This window comes from Acinonyx jubatus, chromosome A2 (genome assembly GCF_027475565.1).
Source record: "Acinonyx jubatus isolate Ajub_Pintada_27869175 chromosome A2, VMU_Ajub_asm_v1.0, whole genome shotgun sequence".
In the NCBI taxonomy this organism is placed as follows: domain Eukaryota; kingdom Metazoa; phylum Chordata; class Mammalia; order Carnivora; family Felidae; genus Acinonyx; species Acinonyx jubatus.
Window position 1 is genome coordinate 8,645,288 of NC_069383.1, and position 15,560 is coordinate 8,660,847.

The 15,560-nt window shown below is 40.2% G+C and overlaps 1 protein-coding gene across 2 annotated transcripts in view; it reads right to left on the reverse strand.

The window, feature by feature from the left end:
* The window catches only part of CNTNAP2 (contactin associated protein 2), a 1,948,817-nt gene that overhangs the window by 818,111 nt on the left and 1,115,146 nt on the right, over nt 1-15,560 (reverse strand). For both annotated transcript variants that reach the window (XM_027075690.2, XM_053217934.1), the window contains one exon: nt 10,072-10,243. In XM_027075690.2, the coding sequence (XP_026931491.1) occupies nt 10,072-10,243 (172 nt within the window). The remainder of the gene's footprint in view (nt 1-10,071; nt 10,244-15,560) is intronic.

Genomic DNA, 15,560 nt, shown 5'->3' on the forward strand with positions numbered 1-15,560 from the left:
CTCAACATCAACATGTTCTTCTCAGAAGCCTCCTTCAGCCACGGCAGGCCCCGGTAGGTCTACTAATTTCCTGTAGAAAACATTCTCTGTGGTGATCCAGAAGCACGTGCTTCTTAACATAGCTTTTAAACGTCTCATGAATGTTTCCTATTCCCACGGCTACATTTGTGTATTCCCTGTGAGAAGAGATTCTATTTCACATCTTGTGGCTTTCTTGTTGTGTAGACCAGTACGAGTGCTCTGAGCTTCTTAGGGGATTAACATATGTCTCTTGAGTTAATAAAGGAACCATGTGCCTCTTTGTAGGTGGTGCGTCTATCTCATTTCAGATATGTTACCCTTAAAAATTTTAAAGGTTTCTCTTTTGCCCTTAATTTTTGAATGCCTTAAACTTTCAAGAAAAAAAAAATCACTTTAGTGTCACATTCATTTGCCCAGAGAGGGTCTTTAGAGTGGTGTGTCCATGAAAATAAGTCTCAAGTTGATGAAACATTTTGGGGACTGTGCCAAAGAACCAAAGATCAGGAAACCACTGGACTAAAAGGTTGAAGGTAGTACTCCTTAAAGGCAAACAAAATTAATCCCATAAACAACTGCTGTCTGGTACTTAGAGAATCTATCCTTATCACAATTGTAGGTAAGTCTGCTTAAACCAATCTACTTACAAATTAAGGAATCCTTTTCAGATATGGAATTTTGTTCATTAAAATGTGTTACAGATTCACTTTTCAAAAAACATTCCAAAACATATATATTCCCTACCCCTTCCAGCTGCATGGCTCCCTTGCTCATGCAACATTCTTTTTGATGTAAGTGGAATTTGGTAAACAAAATGAGATTCAGACTCTAGTAAGTTCCTCAATGAATTCATAGACACAGATGATGAAGTATTTATCTCTAATGTGGCAAGGGGTGCCCTATAGAATTTTAGACAATGTTGTCTAAAAAGCTAAGCTTTTTGCCCATTTGAAACTAGTTTCAGGTAATGTACATGCAACCACAGAGAGAGGAAGTACTTCTGTTCAATTAACAAATAAAATAAAAGTAATGACAAGTCCCAAGCCTTAGGAAAACTGTGGGGGTTTTTTGTTTTTGTTTTTTATGGCATAGAAAAATCTACGACTCCATTCTCTTTCTTCTCAGGTTACGGATCACTTCAATAGCAAAGGGAAATTTTCAAAGAAAATGCCATTTTTAAACGCCTATAAAAAATAGACAACACCCTTTAATTTTCTACCTCTGATTTCTGTTTTAAAGTAGAAATGTCCCATACCAACATACCAGAAACCATTTTATGATCTCCTATTTTTCCTTCCTTCCTCCCTTCCCTTCCCTTCCATCCTATTCTCCTTCCCCATCTTCTCCATTCTCTTTCTCCCTACCCTCTGCAATATTTGGAATGAAGAAAGCAAAAGAAAAAAAAAGTGGATTCTAATTTCATTATTTTTTTTCAGATTAGGGAATAGCAGAAGTAAAGAAAGAAATCATTTAACGAAGTAAAGAAACAAATCATTAAAAGGATACACACCTTAACCATTTTAATTTAACTTAAAACCCTATGTCATGTAAATTCAGTGAGTCACTGGTCAGAGGGAATTGCTCTGGGCCCACTGAGTGGAATTCTACAATTCCAATCCACCATCTTTTCTGAAGAACCAGTTCCATAAAGCATCATCACGCTCAACTTCTAGTTTGGATTTCTTAAAATGCAGGGAAAACTGAAGTAACCAATGAACCTTTGTGAATTTTTACAGTCAGCTTGTCCATGCCTACCCTGAGGGTTTTGCTTTTAGCCACTTATCTTTCTAAAACCTTTTGGTTTGGTTTTAACAGAAATTGTTTCTTTTTGTCTCCACTCCTTTGAAGATGTGTTTGGTACTTAATTAGACCATGATATTACAATATCAAGTATGACTTGCATTAACATATTTGGGCATGAACCAGTGCCTCTCGCTCACAACGTGTGGTTAAGCACAACACATGGAAGGTGAAGCTGCACCTGCTACTTCAAAGACTCTTCCTCCACCAGGTGACAGGGATCATTCTCCATATTTACAAAGAGAATGGAGAGTGTCTATTCCTCTGTAAAGTCAGCTTAAGGGCAGGGCAGTCGAATGACTTCTCGGGGTTCCATCAGAATTTTGCCATATGTCTACATAATTGACAAAAGTGTTAACTGAAGAAGAAACTATTTCTGGACAGATATTTTAAATGTGTATTTTTAAATTGTTTGCTTTCATTTTTATTTTTCAGGTAATCTAATATCAAAAGCAAAATATACAAGCTAATGACTCATTTAAGTCTTTCTCTGTGGTTGATTTAGCTACATGTTAAAATCATTTCTCTTTCTCCTTTTTGCTTATCTTCAAACACATAACTGTTTTCTGACATTACTTTTATGCACTAGGCTTTCCTTGGGATTTAAATGTCAAAGCACAGCTATATGCCATGCCAAAAGCAAATATAGTTTCTTTTGTCCTAATACATGCAATACATCAAAGAAGAATAAAGCTGCTGTTGAATGTTAAAATGGTTAATTCAACTATTTTCTTCTCCTTTTTCTCCTAGGAGAGTTATCTCCTCTGGCGTTTCACTACTGTACTTTTTTTTTTTTTACTAAGTTTTGTCACTCTAGTACTCTATTTGTGCTGAAAAAACAAAATCACTTTGAAACCACTTCAGAGAGGCAACGGACTTCAACATGGGTTCACCTGGGTGTGTGATACTTTCAGGTCACTGAGCTTATGTTTTTGTGCTGGATAGAAGACTATGGCTTAAATGCTTCAATATAAACAGGAATATAAAATCAGTGGAATCCAAGATGGGGAACAGGGTGATGAGGCAGACACATCTAGAATAAAGAATCACAATGTGAACAGTCACATAAGAAAATAAAGCTGGATTATGTAACTAGTCTTGTTTTTTGCTTATTTTGATCTGGTGGTATGGTTTTAGGACCCTGAATAATTCTTGTCCTAAAGGTATTTTTGAAGGATATCCCCCCCCCGCCCAAAGAAACTCCAGCGTCCTGCCTCAAAAACTGTTCATTGGTTCCAGGTCTCCCAGAATGAGTTCCAGGTGATCGGCTCCTCGTTCCTTTGGGGTTTGATGAGATCAGTCACCATGTTGTCAAAATGGAGCCGGGCACAAAGTTTAAACAGTGTGGTTTACCTGGGGCGCTTTCTGCCTCCTTTACCCCTGTGGCATAATTACCCTGATGCAAAAGCGAGATATGCCCAGAAGCCTGCAGTTTGAGTAATAAAAGACAAAACGTTTCCTAATGTAAGAGACGTGCAGGCACAGCCTGACATCAGCCTAACTCATGACACGAACATTCATCAAGAAAGACGGGGGACGGTCAGCCTGCAAATGTAGGAAAAGGTGTTAGACTCAGGCTGGCAGTTTGCAGTTAGCAAGACCCAGGGGAAAGAGAAAGAAAATCTGCAATAAATGTCGTCCCTACAAAAACAGCCATGTTTGTGAGACAGGCCTCCTCTTTCCTGTGATAGAAATCATTCTGGGGTATTTCAATTCAAAGTTTGGCTTTTGTGTATTTTCTATGAAATTCTTCTTGTGTTGTGCTGTCCACGCAGAGCATCAGTGACATTGTCACAGGGAGTGGGGGCTGGGAGCGTTCGCTTCACGACTCTGGACTGGAACAAAAAGTTAGCAGTCCTGTGGATTCAATTTTGCCAAGATAGGTTAGGACCAAGTGGCTTTTGGTTCGAAAGAGCCGGGTGTCGGAGCGCAAAAACAGGTGCCCCGAATGTTAAAACAGTTTAAGTTCTGAGCAGCGATCTCCCCCACCACCTCAGCATTGGTGCAGGAGGGCGTGTTCACTTTGGATGTCCTTTGTGAGTGGTGGCTTGTGCCCTGAGTGCTGCCTTTGGCAATGTGATTCACAGAGACTCATGTCAGCCTGAGGGGGGTGCTGCAGATATGGAAGCATGGCAAGCTGAGGAAATGGGGGGCCCATGACAGCTGTCCCCACCGAACACTCCCACCCCTTCACATAGGCCATGATTCATTTGGCTTACATGCAGTTGGCAAGAGATCCAGACATCACAGCATGTCCCTATGAGGTCTATTAAAAATGCCTAGGGAGCTGGCAGACAAGAGAAAGGGAATTTGGAGGAGGGCAGAGGATGCACGCGTCTCGAGCGACCAATCACCCTGCTGCACCCAGAACAGAGTACTCCCGGCACCTGGTTCTCCGTGCTAAATGCAACAGTCCCGGACAAACTGGGAAGGGTTACTACGTCACACAGATCCCAGCAGTAGCTAAGGCATATCCCATGGTCAGCAGAAACAGATGCCAGAGCGGTGGGCGGTTGGGACAGAGGCTGAGTCTAGAACACTCAGCAGGCTGGAGACCTTAAGGGAGGCCAAAAGGAATGTGAGTAGAGCACGTGGAACAGACCCACTGTTGCGTAAGTTGTTTGGCTCTGAACCAAGAGTCATGCTGGAGGGGTCAAGGCCACTTGAAATGGGACAAGAGCCTAAAAAAAAGGAGTTTGACTCTAAGTTTGGATCCCACATTGACTAAATATTATATATACATATAATATGTAATATACACATAAAGTTATTAGGATTTCCAAATGTACAAGTTCAAATGTTGATTTTTTATTCTACTGTGTGGAAATGGGAGCTTCTGAGTAAATGAAGATCCATTTTAGAAAATAAAGAAGGTGAAAAAAAAAAAGAAAATAAAGAATGTTACATGTATGCATCATCTAAGTTAGGCCTGTAGATTTTAAACCTGATTTTATAGAAACTTGTGATCTCCTCTGACTCGTAATATTAATCTACTTATTCATTGTGCACCTTTCCAACAGAGTCAGCTTGGTTTAGAGACAGACACTGTACCTATCCAACCCCTATTTAAATGCTCTTTTAAAAAATATATACGCATTCTTTTCTTTCAAGGAATAATAAATCAAAGCGGGTAGATGTTCTTGAAAGGAAAGCATTGAACTAAAAAATAAAAATAAAAGTGATTATGCACTTCCATCCACAAACATAATGAAGACATAATTACTAACTCAAAAATAGGATCCAGTGTATTCAGTTTCTCAAGGGGTAACTTTGAGGGCTGTGGTTAAGTTGGGACAATTTACTCTTCCCTTTCCACTCTCTGTGCTATTGGGATGTTTACTGATTTTGCTTCTTCTTATATTTACAGCTAAGGTAAATAAGAGTTGAATTCTAATGAACTGCTTTTACTATTTTTTTCCTACCAGCTGCCGATTCTAAGAATATGTATTTGCTTTGGCCTCTAAACGGCCATTTAGTCCCCCAAGTTCAGTCTCTTGGGGACATCACTGGCAGGCAACTCAATATACCCTAAAATAAATGTTACCATCTTTTCTCTCAAAGCCATTTCCATACTTGGGAGTTGGTTCCTCTGTGTTCTGGTAAAAAGACTATACTGGTTGCTTTTAGAAGTGGAGAATGGGGGAAGGATGGATACTTTTGGCTCCAAGAAAAACAAAACTTGACTCACAGCAGCTTAAATAAACAGGAATTTCTTCTCTTACAGGTGTATTTTGCCAGACCAGTCACGAATACCACCTACTTAAGCTCAAAATATTTTAACCCCTCCTTCTTCATCCCAGATGTCCCAGGGAAGAGTCAGAGATAAGCGAGTCAAGCGGTGGCTCCACATGAATTCACAAGGTCCACGGTCTGTGACGGTTACTCTCTTAGTTGATAAATTCTGACCCATAGCTGCCGGGACTCATTCCCGATTCCCTTCCCTAACTGCTCCCGGCCCAACCCCACCTTCATGCTATCCTGTGGGAGGAAGTGAATAAAGCCAACTCTAGACAGTTACAGGCGGGTTTTGCAGGCTTTTGGCTCTCAGATATTCACACCTACAAAGAGGTTAGACACGGGTTGGGAATAGGAGTTGAGTCGGCACCTGAAGACGTTTGTCACAAGGATCCAACAATACCAGGGCAGTAGGAGCAGATAAAAGGCGACAATCATGCAGGGAAAAACAAAGAAGCTATGTGCTAGGTATTTTATCATTTTCAGAGAATATTCTAGCCATAGAATACCCTTCAAAGGGTAAAGCTACAAGCTTCTGATATTGGAAGAGGCTTCCTGCCCACTATTCGTCTTCTCGCCTTCCGGGTCTATACTGTCTATGAAATACAGCTCAAGACACTGGAGGCCCTCAACAGGCAAACATGGAGATGTTTTCAGACACAACATTTCATTGTGTAATCTGCAGGTACATGCTTGTTTCATATATCTATATCTATATCTATATCTATATCTCCAGCTGCCTTTTTGACAACTCCACTTGTGTCCAATAGACCCTTCAACTCATGCCCAACACTAGCTCCTGATATTTTTTCTTAACCCTTGACCAACCTTCTCGACCACTAGTCTTCCCACTGGGATATGGCAACTCCTTCCTTCCAGTTGCTTTTACTAAATAGTTTGGGTTAATCCTCTAACTCTTCTACTTAGTCCATCAAGACACACGATGGACTCCACTCTTAAATATTTTCAGAACTGACCACATCTCACGACCTCTCATGCCAGCACCCTGATCTTAGGCCACCGGCATCTCTCACCTGGATTACAAGAAGCTCCCTGCTTCTACCTTTCCTCTTCCCACAGTGAGAGTTATTCTTTTAAACTGTAAGCTGGATCCTGCCATTGCTCTACTCAGAAACCTGCGATGGTTCCTTAATTCCCTCAAAATCAAAGCCAAATTGTTAAGAAAAAAAAAAAGCCTGTGATTCTGCAGGACTTGACCTCTAGAATTGCTCTGGCCTCCTCTCCCACAGCTCTACTCCTATTCCTTCCAAACTTGCTCCCCTGGCCCTGGCTGATCCTAGATCATGCCAGGTCGCCTCACTGCATGGACTCTTCTCTCTGCATTGACTATTCTCTTTGCCAAAAGAATCGGCAAATTCTATTACCTCTTTCAGGTCTTGAACTTATTATTATCTTTCAATGAGGCTGACTCTGACCAGTCTATTTAAATTGCAACCCTACACCTCACTCTCTTGGAATGATGGTCCTCCAGTTGGCCTACTTTTTTTTTTTAACAGCACTTATTTCTTCAAACTTACTGCAATATTTACTTATTACATTTGTTCTTCTTCCCCTTTCCTCAGAATGTGAGCTTTCCAAGTCCAAGGATCTCTATTTTGTTCAATGAGGCATCCTTAGTGCCTAGAACAGTGAGTGCCTGGCACCACGGATATACTCAGAAAATACTACTGAATGAATGATTCTATGGCTTGGCACACTTGCTCTTTTCTTGATTCATTGCTGTGCTCCGAAAACAAACAAGTAAATAAAACAAGCTTCATGTAAATCCACACACAAAGAAAGAAAAAGAAGTTCAAATCATAGGGTATCCCAGCATGACACACAGCAAAACCCCTGTACAATCATCTTCCCCAAACTAGTTCCCTAAGTTTTACTCATCGAATCATTGCAGCTGCTCCTATTATCTCCAAACATGTCATAAAAAATGTGCCTGTGGTAGCTTTTCTATTTTTTTTTTCCCCTATGTTCTCATTTATCCTCTCCCCACCCCCACGCCGCCGGCCAAAATAGCTCTCAAATCAATCAAGCTGAAATTTGAAAGAGCCAGTGTAGGCTTACTTAGGGGAAATTTAGAGTTTGAAAATAAAATGGCAGCGATGGGGCTGTTGCAAAATTTTAGTTAGTAAGGGGGAAAATACCAAACCAGAGATGGGCAGGGAATATATCATTACGGTGTATCTGGTGGGTCACCGCTCTACGAGGACAGGCTAAAACCACTGGTACTCTCATATGGAAAGACACAGATTGAGGGTTAACTCATCAATGAGCTCCTCAATGTTGGAATAAGGTGAATACAGTTCTGTATCATATATACAAAAATATAACACTTCACAGATTAATATTTTGAACTGAAACATTTTAGGTGAGTAAAGAAATCTGCTCTTTTACATATTGGTAATTCACGTACATAAGCTGTTGCTCTGGTGATGGCTTTGCGATACATATAAATATCAATTCACTGTGTTCTACATCTGAAAGTTACATGTCAGTTACAACTCAGTTAGAAAAAAAAAAATCACTGCCTTCAAAAAACAGAGCAAGCCCTACTGGGCTTTGGAATTGCGTCACATGTCAGAGGTGACAACTTCCCCTTTTCTCTTGGCTTATCCTACTGGAGGTTGAGAGAGACCTATTCTTTACTCCATCAGCTACAGGACACTTGGCAAAATGGACAATGAGACTGACCCATTTTGGCAAAAAAAAAAAATCTGTATATTCCTGTATCTGACAAAAATTGAAATTTGAAGTCCCAATTCTTCATCTTTTCTTGTGTATTTACCTTCATCAGAGGTGCCATTTTCCATTCCCTTCATTTACAAAAATCTCATTCATTCTTTTGGAGCCAATTTAGCACCTTGTCTCTCCATGGAAGTAAAACATTAAAGCCTCAACATATCACCCATACTTCTTTAGTAGCAAACAACTTAAATATAGTGCCCGGGACACACGCTATTTGAAGCGAAATGGCAACATAACCATAAAATCTAGGCTGTTTACAAAAGCTGAGTGGACTAACTTGGGTATTATTGACAGAGATTATTGTAACATTAAAGCTACTGACATGGAAAATGGACAAGGTACTAAAATAACTCAATATTCTGTCTACCTATTGCTAAGAAGGAAAATCTTCCTGTATGGAAAACAATTAATAAAAATTTATGGCTAAATATCAAACATCACAAAGTCTGGTCTTAAAACAGTCATCTTTCAGTTTTTCTGATTTTTGCTACCACTTGCTTTAGGCAGAAATAATAGCTATTACATCGCTGATGGTTCAAAAATTGGGAATATATTTCCATTAAAATTGCTCACTGTTGTGTTTAAATATAAATTGTTTAGGCTATCAGGATGACTATTTGCAAATATGTAGTAGAAATAAGAACTGTGCTATGTCATCAAGTCTTATTATAAAGATGTTAAGGCTTTAAAATGTTACATTCTAGATCCATCATTTAAACTGTAATTTACCATTCACGCAGATATTATTTTATTGAGATTATATAGAAGCAAACTTACTTCACTACAGATGATTTTACATATTTTTAAGATTCATTATGTGTCTTTGAGTGACTTCCCCAAGGATCTCCTCTTAAATGAAAATAAAATTAGAGACTGACGGTCTACACTTTGTTGGAGACAGACGGAGACTTCTAAAACTTCCATCTTCCAAAACACAACATTAATAAAATTATTTTTCAGAATAGGATAGCCCTATCATAAAAACTTTGAAAGTAGTGTAGAAAATCACCTAAATTCACCAGGTTAAATTCAACACAAAGTCAGATATAGTTTCTTTATGGACAAAACATCTCAAAGGAATATTTTTTATGCTGGAATTAAAGGCACTTTTTAGAAGTACATTAAAGTTAATGTATGCAATGATGTCATAATATTTCATGTAAGAGCTGTATCTTTCTACTCTATGAGAAGTCAACTAAGTTTTTATAAAAAAGTTCCTCCCCAGATTTGCAAAAACGAATACAGATTAGATTTTGCAATATTTCAGTATATTTTACAAGCAGGCTCAATTACATTAAATATTCTGCTTCAGTAAATTCCCATACTGCCTGCCAACATTTTTTAAAGCTTCTTTCCCTCAGGAAAGGGCTTGAGAGGGGACAATATGCTGAGGATGAGTCGTGACCAAGACAAGGAGAGAAGGGGACATTTCTGCTTGTGGGAGTAGGAAGCAAAAGTAAAAATAAACTGAGCCCCTTTATAAATCAGCTGTTGTTTGCAAAACTACCTGCATAATAATCGCATCTGCTGAGGGAGGTTTGTGTGATAACAGACTGTTCTGCCATATATTTATATATTTATCCACATCCCGATATAAATGTCACCGCTAAAATCACAAACACGCCATCGGCATGACGGGTGGCTCCTCTCGCCTCACCTCTTACAGGGTGTGTGTGCACGTGTGTTTCTCTCGCCCAACAACAAAAACATGAATTTAGAAAGTGTAGACAAGTTTGGGGTAGGACAGAAAGAGCGTACCTGTCTATGATGGCGCACATGTCGATGCTGACATTCGCAAAACTCCCCGGCCTCCTCTGGGCCACTTCGTATAAATTCACCAGTTGGTCATCCACTTGGACAAGCTGCATGCATCCTTGGAACGAAGGCTGAAGGACGGAGTGACTGGAGTTACTCATCTGGTTCAGAAAACCTGCAAGAGGGAAGAAGTGAGAAAGTTACATTCTGTGTAGTACACGCTTCACGAAATTTCCTCCGGGTGTTTTCCCTGCCACGGCCATCCTGTCTGGTTGATCCTTGCTGATGTCATAGTCAATGCAGAAGAATGGGCTCTTTGGAGAAAGAGATATTATTTCAAGGGAAGAAGGAAGGGCTGAACCTGGGTGAATGTTTCTCTCAGGGGCTACCATCCCTCATATTGTCTCTGTGACATCTTCTTTCTCTCTTGGTCACATCCTTCTGTCCTTCCGCTCTCAAAGGCTCGCCGCTATACTTCCTCACCTGACTCTCTTCAGAGATGAAAACGTTATAACTTTAGGCTTTTCACAACTATCCCACAGCCTTCGTTTTATGCCGTTAGTATTTACTTCTTTTTTCTTAATTCCCTAGAGGCCTGTGATTCAGAGCTCAAGAAGTTAAACCATTATTTATTATGGTGGATTTCTTTTATGGATTAATGTCTAACTCAATCCAAAGAGACATTTGCGTCACAAATGATTTCCCAATTTGTAATCCAAGGAAACATTAGAAAGAAATAAAATTAGGCACAAGATTCAGCCACTTTGCTCTGAATAGCCATGTTATATACCTAATAGAGTATAGGAACCATAAATGATAAGAAACGAAACTAAAAAGAGAATCAACAGCAAAACAACGGAAGAGTAAATACTACTGTTTCTATTAAGGAATAGAACATACAGATACCAAGTCTAAAATCAGATATTAAAATTTTTCTTACAAAATAACTTTAAAAAATCAACACCAGTTACTTAAATGCCTTTTCAATAGCAAATGCATAATTCTTATGATGTGTTTTAAATTTGTAGGACACAGGAAAAAATATTTCTCTATCCCTTTAAGTATCTCCAGAAAGTCTCAAAAATCATCTACTTTTCACATCGCTCCTCACACCAAATGTACCTGCCAGAGCAAATTCAAACTGTACTAATTTGTCTGCTTGAAATTCTGAAGTTTCTATCATATTCATTTCAATCTAATATTATATCTGTAGAAAGAAAACAATTCATACAGAATGGGTTGCAATCACGACGTGTCACTAAGTGGACAAAAGTGAGACGCCAGTAGAAATTTTCCCAAAAATTGACAATGAAGTGATTTGTTTTTAAATGTCCCGTTTGACTAGTAATAGCAGCTCAGGACCAGAGAAACCTTCTTTCTTCCATTATTAATGAGTTATGCTATTTAAAGGCTAATCGTTATCATTTGAATTCCCTTTGAGTTAATCACGCATCTGTACATCATCTTCCAACAACACAGTAGTAGGTAAAAACAGGATTCCATGTAAACAAATTTCTTGGCTTAAAAAACAACACCGAGAAGGCTGTACTGCGAAGTCAAACATACAGCATATATATTTTTTCCCTAAGTCACATTTTTTTCCTTTGGCTTTGAGTTAGTCTCCTCAGAAAACTGCTGATCTTAAGCAAGTGGTCCATTTAGACTAGTTGTATGCATACATATGATTTTCAATCTGTTTAATCAAGAGAAAATTGAATGGAGTGTAATGTCTAAATTTAGCAGAGAGAAAACATCCAGCTGTAACTTTATTGACTACTCTTAACAAGACGATCATTTGGTTCTGGTTTTTGACTACTTGGGAGTCTCGAAATATCCACACTAGCTTTGCAATGTTTCAAAATGAGCAGATCTGTTTGTGAGAACAAGAGCTTCTCTGAAGCAAGGCAGCTGTGTAACACACACAGTGCTATGAACTGGACATAATTAAGTTCACAAAACAAGACTTCATCAGTCACTCACAACAATGTTCCGTCTGGCCCAAATTCTGGAGTTTGAAATTGTGAAGGCCTTGCACTTTTTCACATGGGATACGTTCTAGGAGAGGATATTATAGGACAAGTTACTATATATCCATTGAAAATTTAGGGTTTTTTTTCCTTTCCTTACATCACCTTTAATGTTTCCAAGAGGAAGTCCATTAATCCTTGCCTCTGGTGTCCGTACCCATTCATAGTCTCCTTCTACATTGAATTAGTGCTGACTCCGTGGTCAGTGGAGAGCTAGGAAGAGGTGGCCGTGTGTGACTTCTGACGCTAGCATCCGGCTTGGTCTCTGAGACTGCTAACTGATCACACCGGAGGAGTCTTGTGGAGAGGCCCATGGGAAATACTAAAGCATGATGTTAAGCTATTAAATTTGGGGGTGATTTGTTTATGCAATAACGAATACCTAATAATAGATCTGGTCCTGGGAGGGAATTGTAACAAAAACCTAAAGATGTGGGTAACTGACGGATCAAAAGGTACAAGGGAGCTGGACAGGCCTGGAGAGGGCTAAGAGCACAAGCCTCGCGGCTCTCGAGGAGGTCGTCAGTAATGGCGTCAAAGAAAGCGAGGAATAAATGCGACTGGTGATGACGGAAAACTGCATGCTGGCTCTGTTGCAGTGGAAGGTCTGATAAATCATGATAATCTGGAAAGGAAAATTTATACGTAGTGAATTGTGTAACCTAGCTAAGGACACTTCAGGCAGAGAAAACTGAACATCTTCTACTTACAATAAGAGGGGAAGAAGAAGAGGCAAAAAAAAAAAAAAAAAAAAAAACCCTTAAAAAAAGCACATTAAATAGGAAGAAAGCAGGACTTGATCAACTTGAAAATAAAGTGTCTTCTCATTTCTAGTCTCTTCCAGGCAAACTACCAGGGGCATCTGGGTGGCTCATTCGGGTAAGCCTCCAACTCTTGATTTCGGCTCAGGTCACGGGATCACAGTTTTTGAGTTCAAGCCCCAAGCCAGGCTCTGTGCAGACAGCATGGAGCCTGCTTGGGACTCTCCCTCTCCCTCTCTCTCTGCCCGTCTCCTGCTCTTGCGTGCGCGCGCGCTTTCTCTCTCTCTCTCTCTCAAAATAAATTAAATAAACTTTAAAGAAAAAAAGATCAACTGCTGATAAAAAATAAGATAAAGATGACAATGAAGCGTGACTGTGAAATTCACGGTCAGACCTCCAAAACGGATTAGGTAGTGCCTCAAAGGACCACTCAGTGAGACTACAGAACGTCTAGGCAGCTGACTGGCATGTCTTACAGATCCTCTGAGTTAAAAAATAAGGGTTTTAATGAGGCTAAGGGCATTTTTCCCTTAACATGTTAGCAGAAGTGTAACGTAAAACCAACAAACAAAAAGCTTCTCTCTATCCAATTGCGGATGTGGCATTTACGTACCGGAGTAACCAGAACAACGCTCATCGGAACGGTTGATGAGAGAGCTGCACCCGTGGTACCGCCACCAGCTTGGATTAAAAGGCACAGAGAGAGTACAGAATGGAGCTATGTCTGAGCCACGAAAAATCACTTCCAGGAAATAGCAGAACTGGGTCCTAATCCAGGAATTACCAACATGTACGCGATTGGACTTTAGAACCACCATGGACCACCTGCTTCTGCGTACAGCTTATTTCTCCCTCTGGATTCAAAGGGTCTGAAGCAGTTACTCTATGCCGACTTGACTTGCATATGCTGAGTGTGTGAATGGCACAAAACCTGTTGCCAGGTCTTCAGATGAGAAGCTGTACTTGAATAACTTCCTCTGTTCTTAGACTTCACTAAGAGGTTCGTTTTGGTACGAACATGACTTAGATGACACGTTACTGGATTCGGAGCAGATCGTCTAAACAGAAGCGAACTTTAAAGGGCCTTTGGAGGAAGTAAGTGTGCTTTTTCATGTGGAAGAGACACGTATCTCTGTGTCCCAGAGGGAAAACCATGGTAACTGACCTCCAAGTTAGCCGTAAATCACCTCCTGCTCTTCATAGCCTATGTAGTTCCCCCCCACACTGAATCCGGGTGACAAATAGAACGTTGCAAAAGTGACAGTGTGTGTGTAACTTGCAAGGCTTAGTAAGAAAACGCACTAAGAGCCTTTACCTCGGTCTCTTGGATCACTTGCTCTGGGGAAGCCAGACCCTATGCTCTGCGGAACCTCAAGCAGCCGGGCGGAGAGGCCCCCGTGTGGAGAGGAAATAAGACCTAACAGCCAGCATCAACTTGCCGGTCACGTGAGCAAGCCATCTTGAAGCAGACCTTGCAATCCTAGTCAAGCCTCCAGATGACTGAGGCTGCAGGAACCAAAGAACTTGAGGCTGGAACTTCCCAGCCAACTTGCTCCTGAATTATTGGCCCACAAACAAAGAAGAGAGAATAAGCTCTTAATGTGTTGAGCCACTACATTTTGAGCTAGTTTTTATGCAGCGGTCGAGAACGTTATTGTTTATTTTCTGTATTTGTTGCCCTTCCGTACAAACATAATTTCGGTAAAAACACTAGTGTATTAGTACCTGCGATACTTTCGGTGTATTAGCCACTCTGAAGCTCAGGAATTAACCTACTCAGTAGATTAAGAGCAGGGCTGTTTGGAGATATACCTTTGCAGCTGGGATTTGGGGGGGTCAGAAATGAATAGATATAAAACGGATAGAGAGTTAAACTTAATTGACATCTGCCAAGTTAACAGAAAGATTATACAGAACGAAGAGATTAACTTCTGTTTATTTTGGCTCAGAACTTTAAATACCTATGAATTTGGAATAAAAAAAATGCAGTGTTTGCACATGGGTCATTACTGGGCTCCGTGGTCTGGCAGGGTGACACCCACAGTAATTGTTACCCCGCAGGGCCAATTATATCTCTGCCAGTGAAATGGGAAACTTGTCCTCTTTTGAGGGTCTTTACCACTATGTAACCCAACTGGCACACTGGAGATTTGCGTTTCAAGATCACATGTGAAACTTCACACCTGATCTGAAGTCCACTCACAGTATTTTATTATTCCTGCTGACAAACCTGTATTTGCAAGGTTTTAAATTTTTCTTTATTTTTTTACGGTTTTAAAATTTTAATTCATTAATACATCAGTGAAAACACATACTGATATTAGTTTTGACATGAACATGGCCATGTAAACTGTTGTAAGTTACAACGTTAACTCGATGGGACAGAAAAAGCAGACGACGGGCAACAGGGTTGAAACTGGATGTGATCTAAAGCTGCACATATATGAGACTCCTCTACTTACACTTGGTTGAAAGTTGGGAAGTTTGGGAAGTCAGGGAGAGGCTGGTGGCAAGTGGTAAAGATGCTAAAAAAGACACTTCGACCTTCCTTCCACTATCATCTAGGATGACTGTGCAAAACATCTACTTGTCTCTCCTGTTCACCCAACCTTCCTGAATCATTCACGGAGGGCTGAATCATTCCAGGTGAGGGCTGGAGTCCAGACCAGCAGGGTGCTCGAGTGGGCAGAGAGTGAGCTCAGTG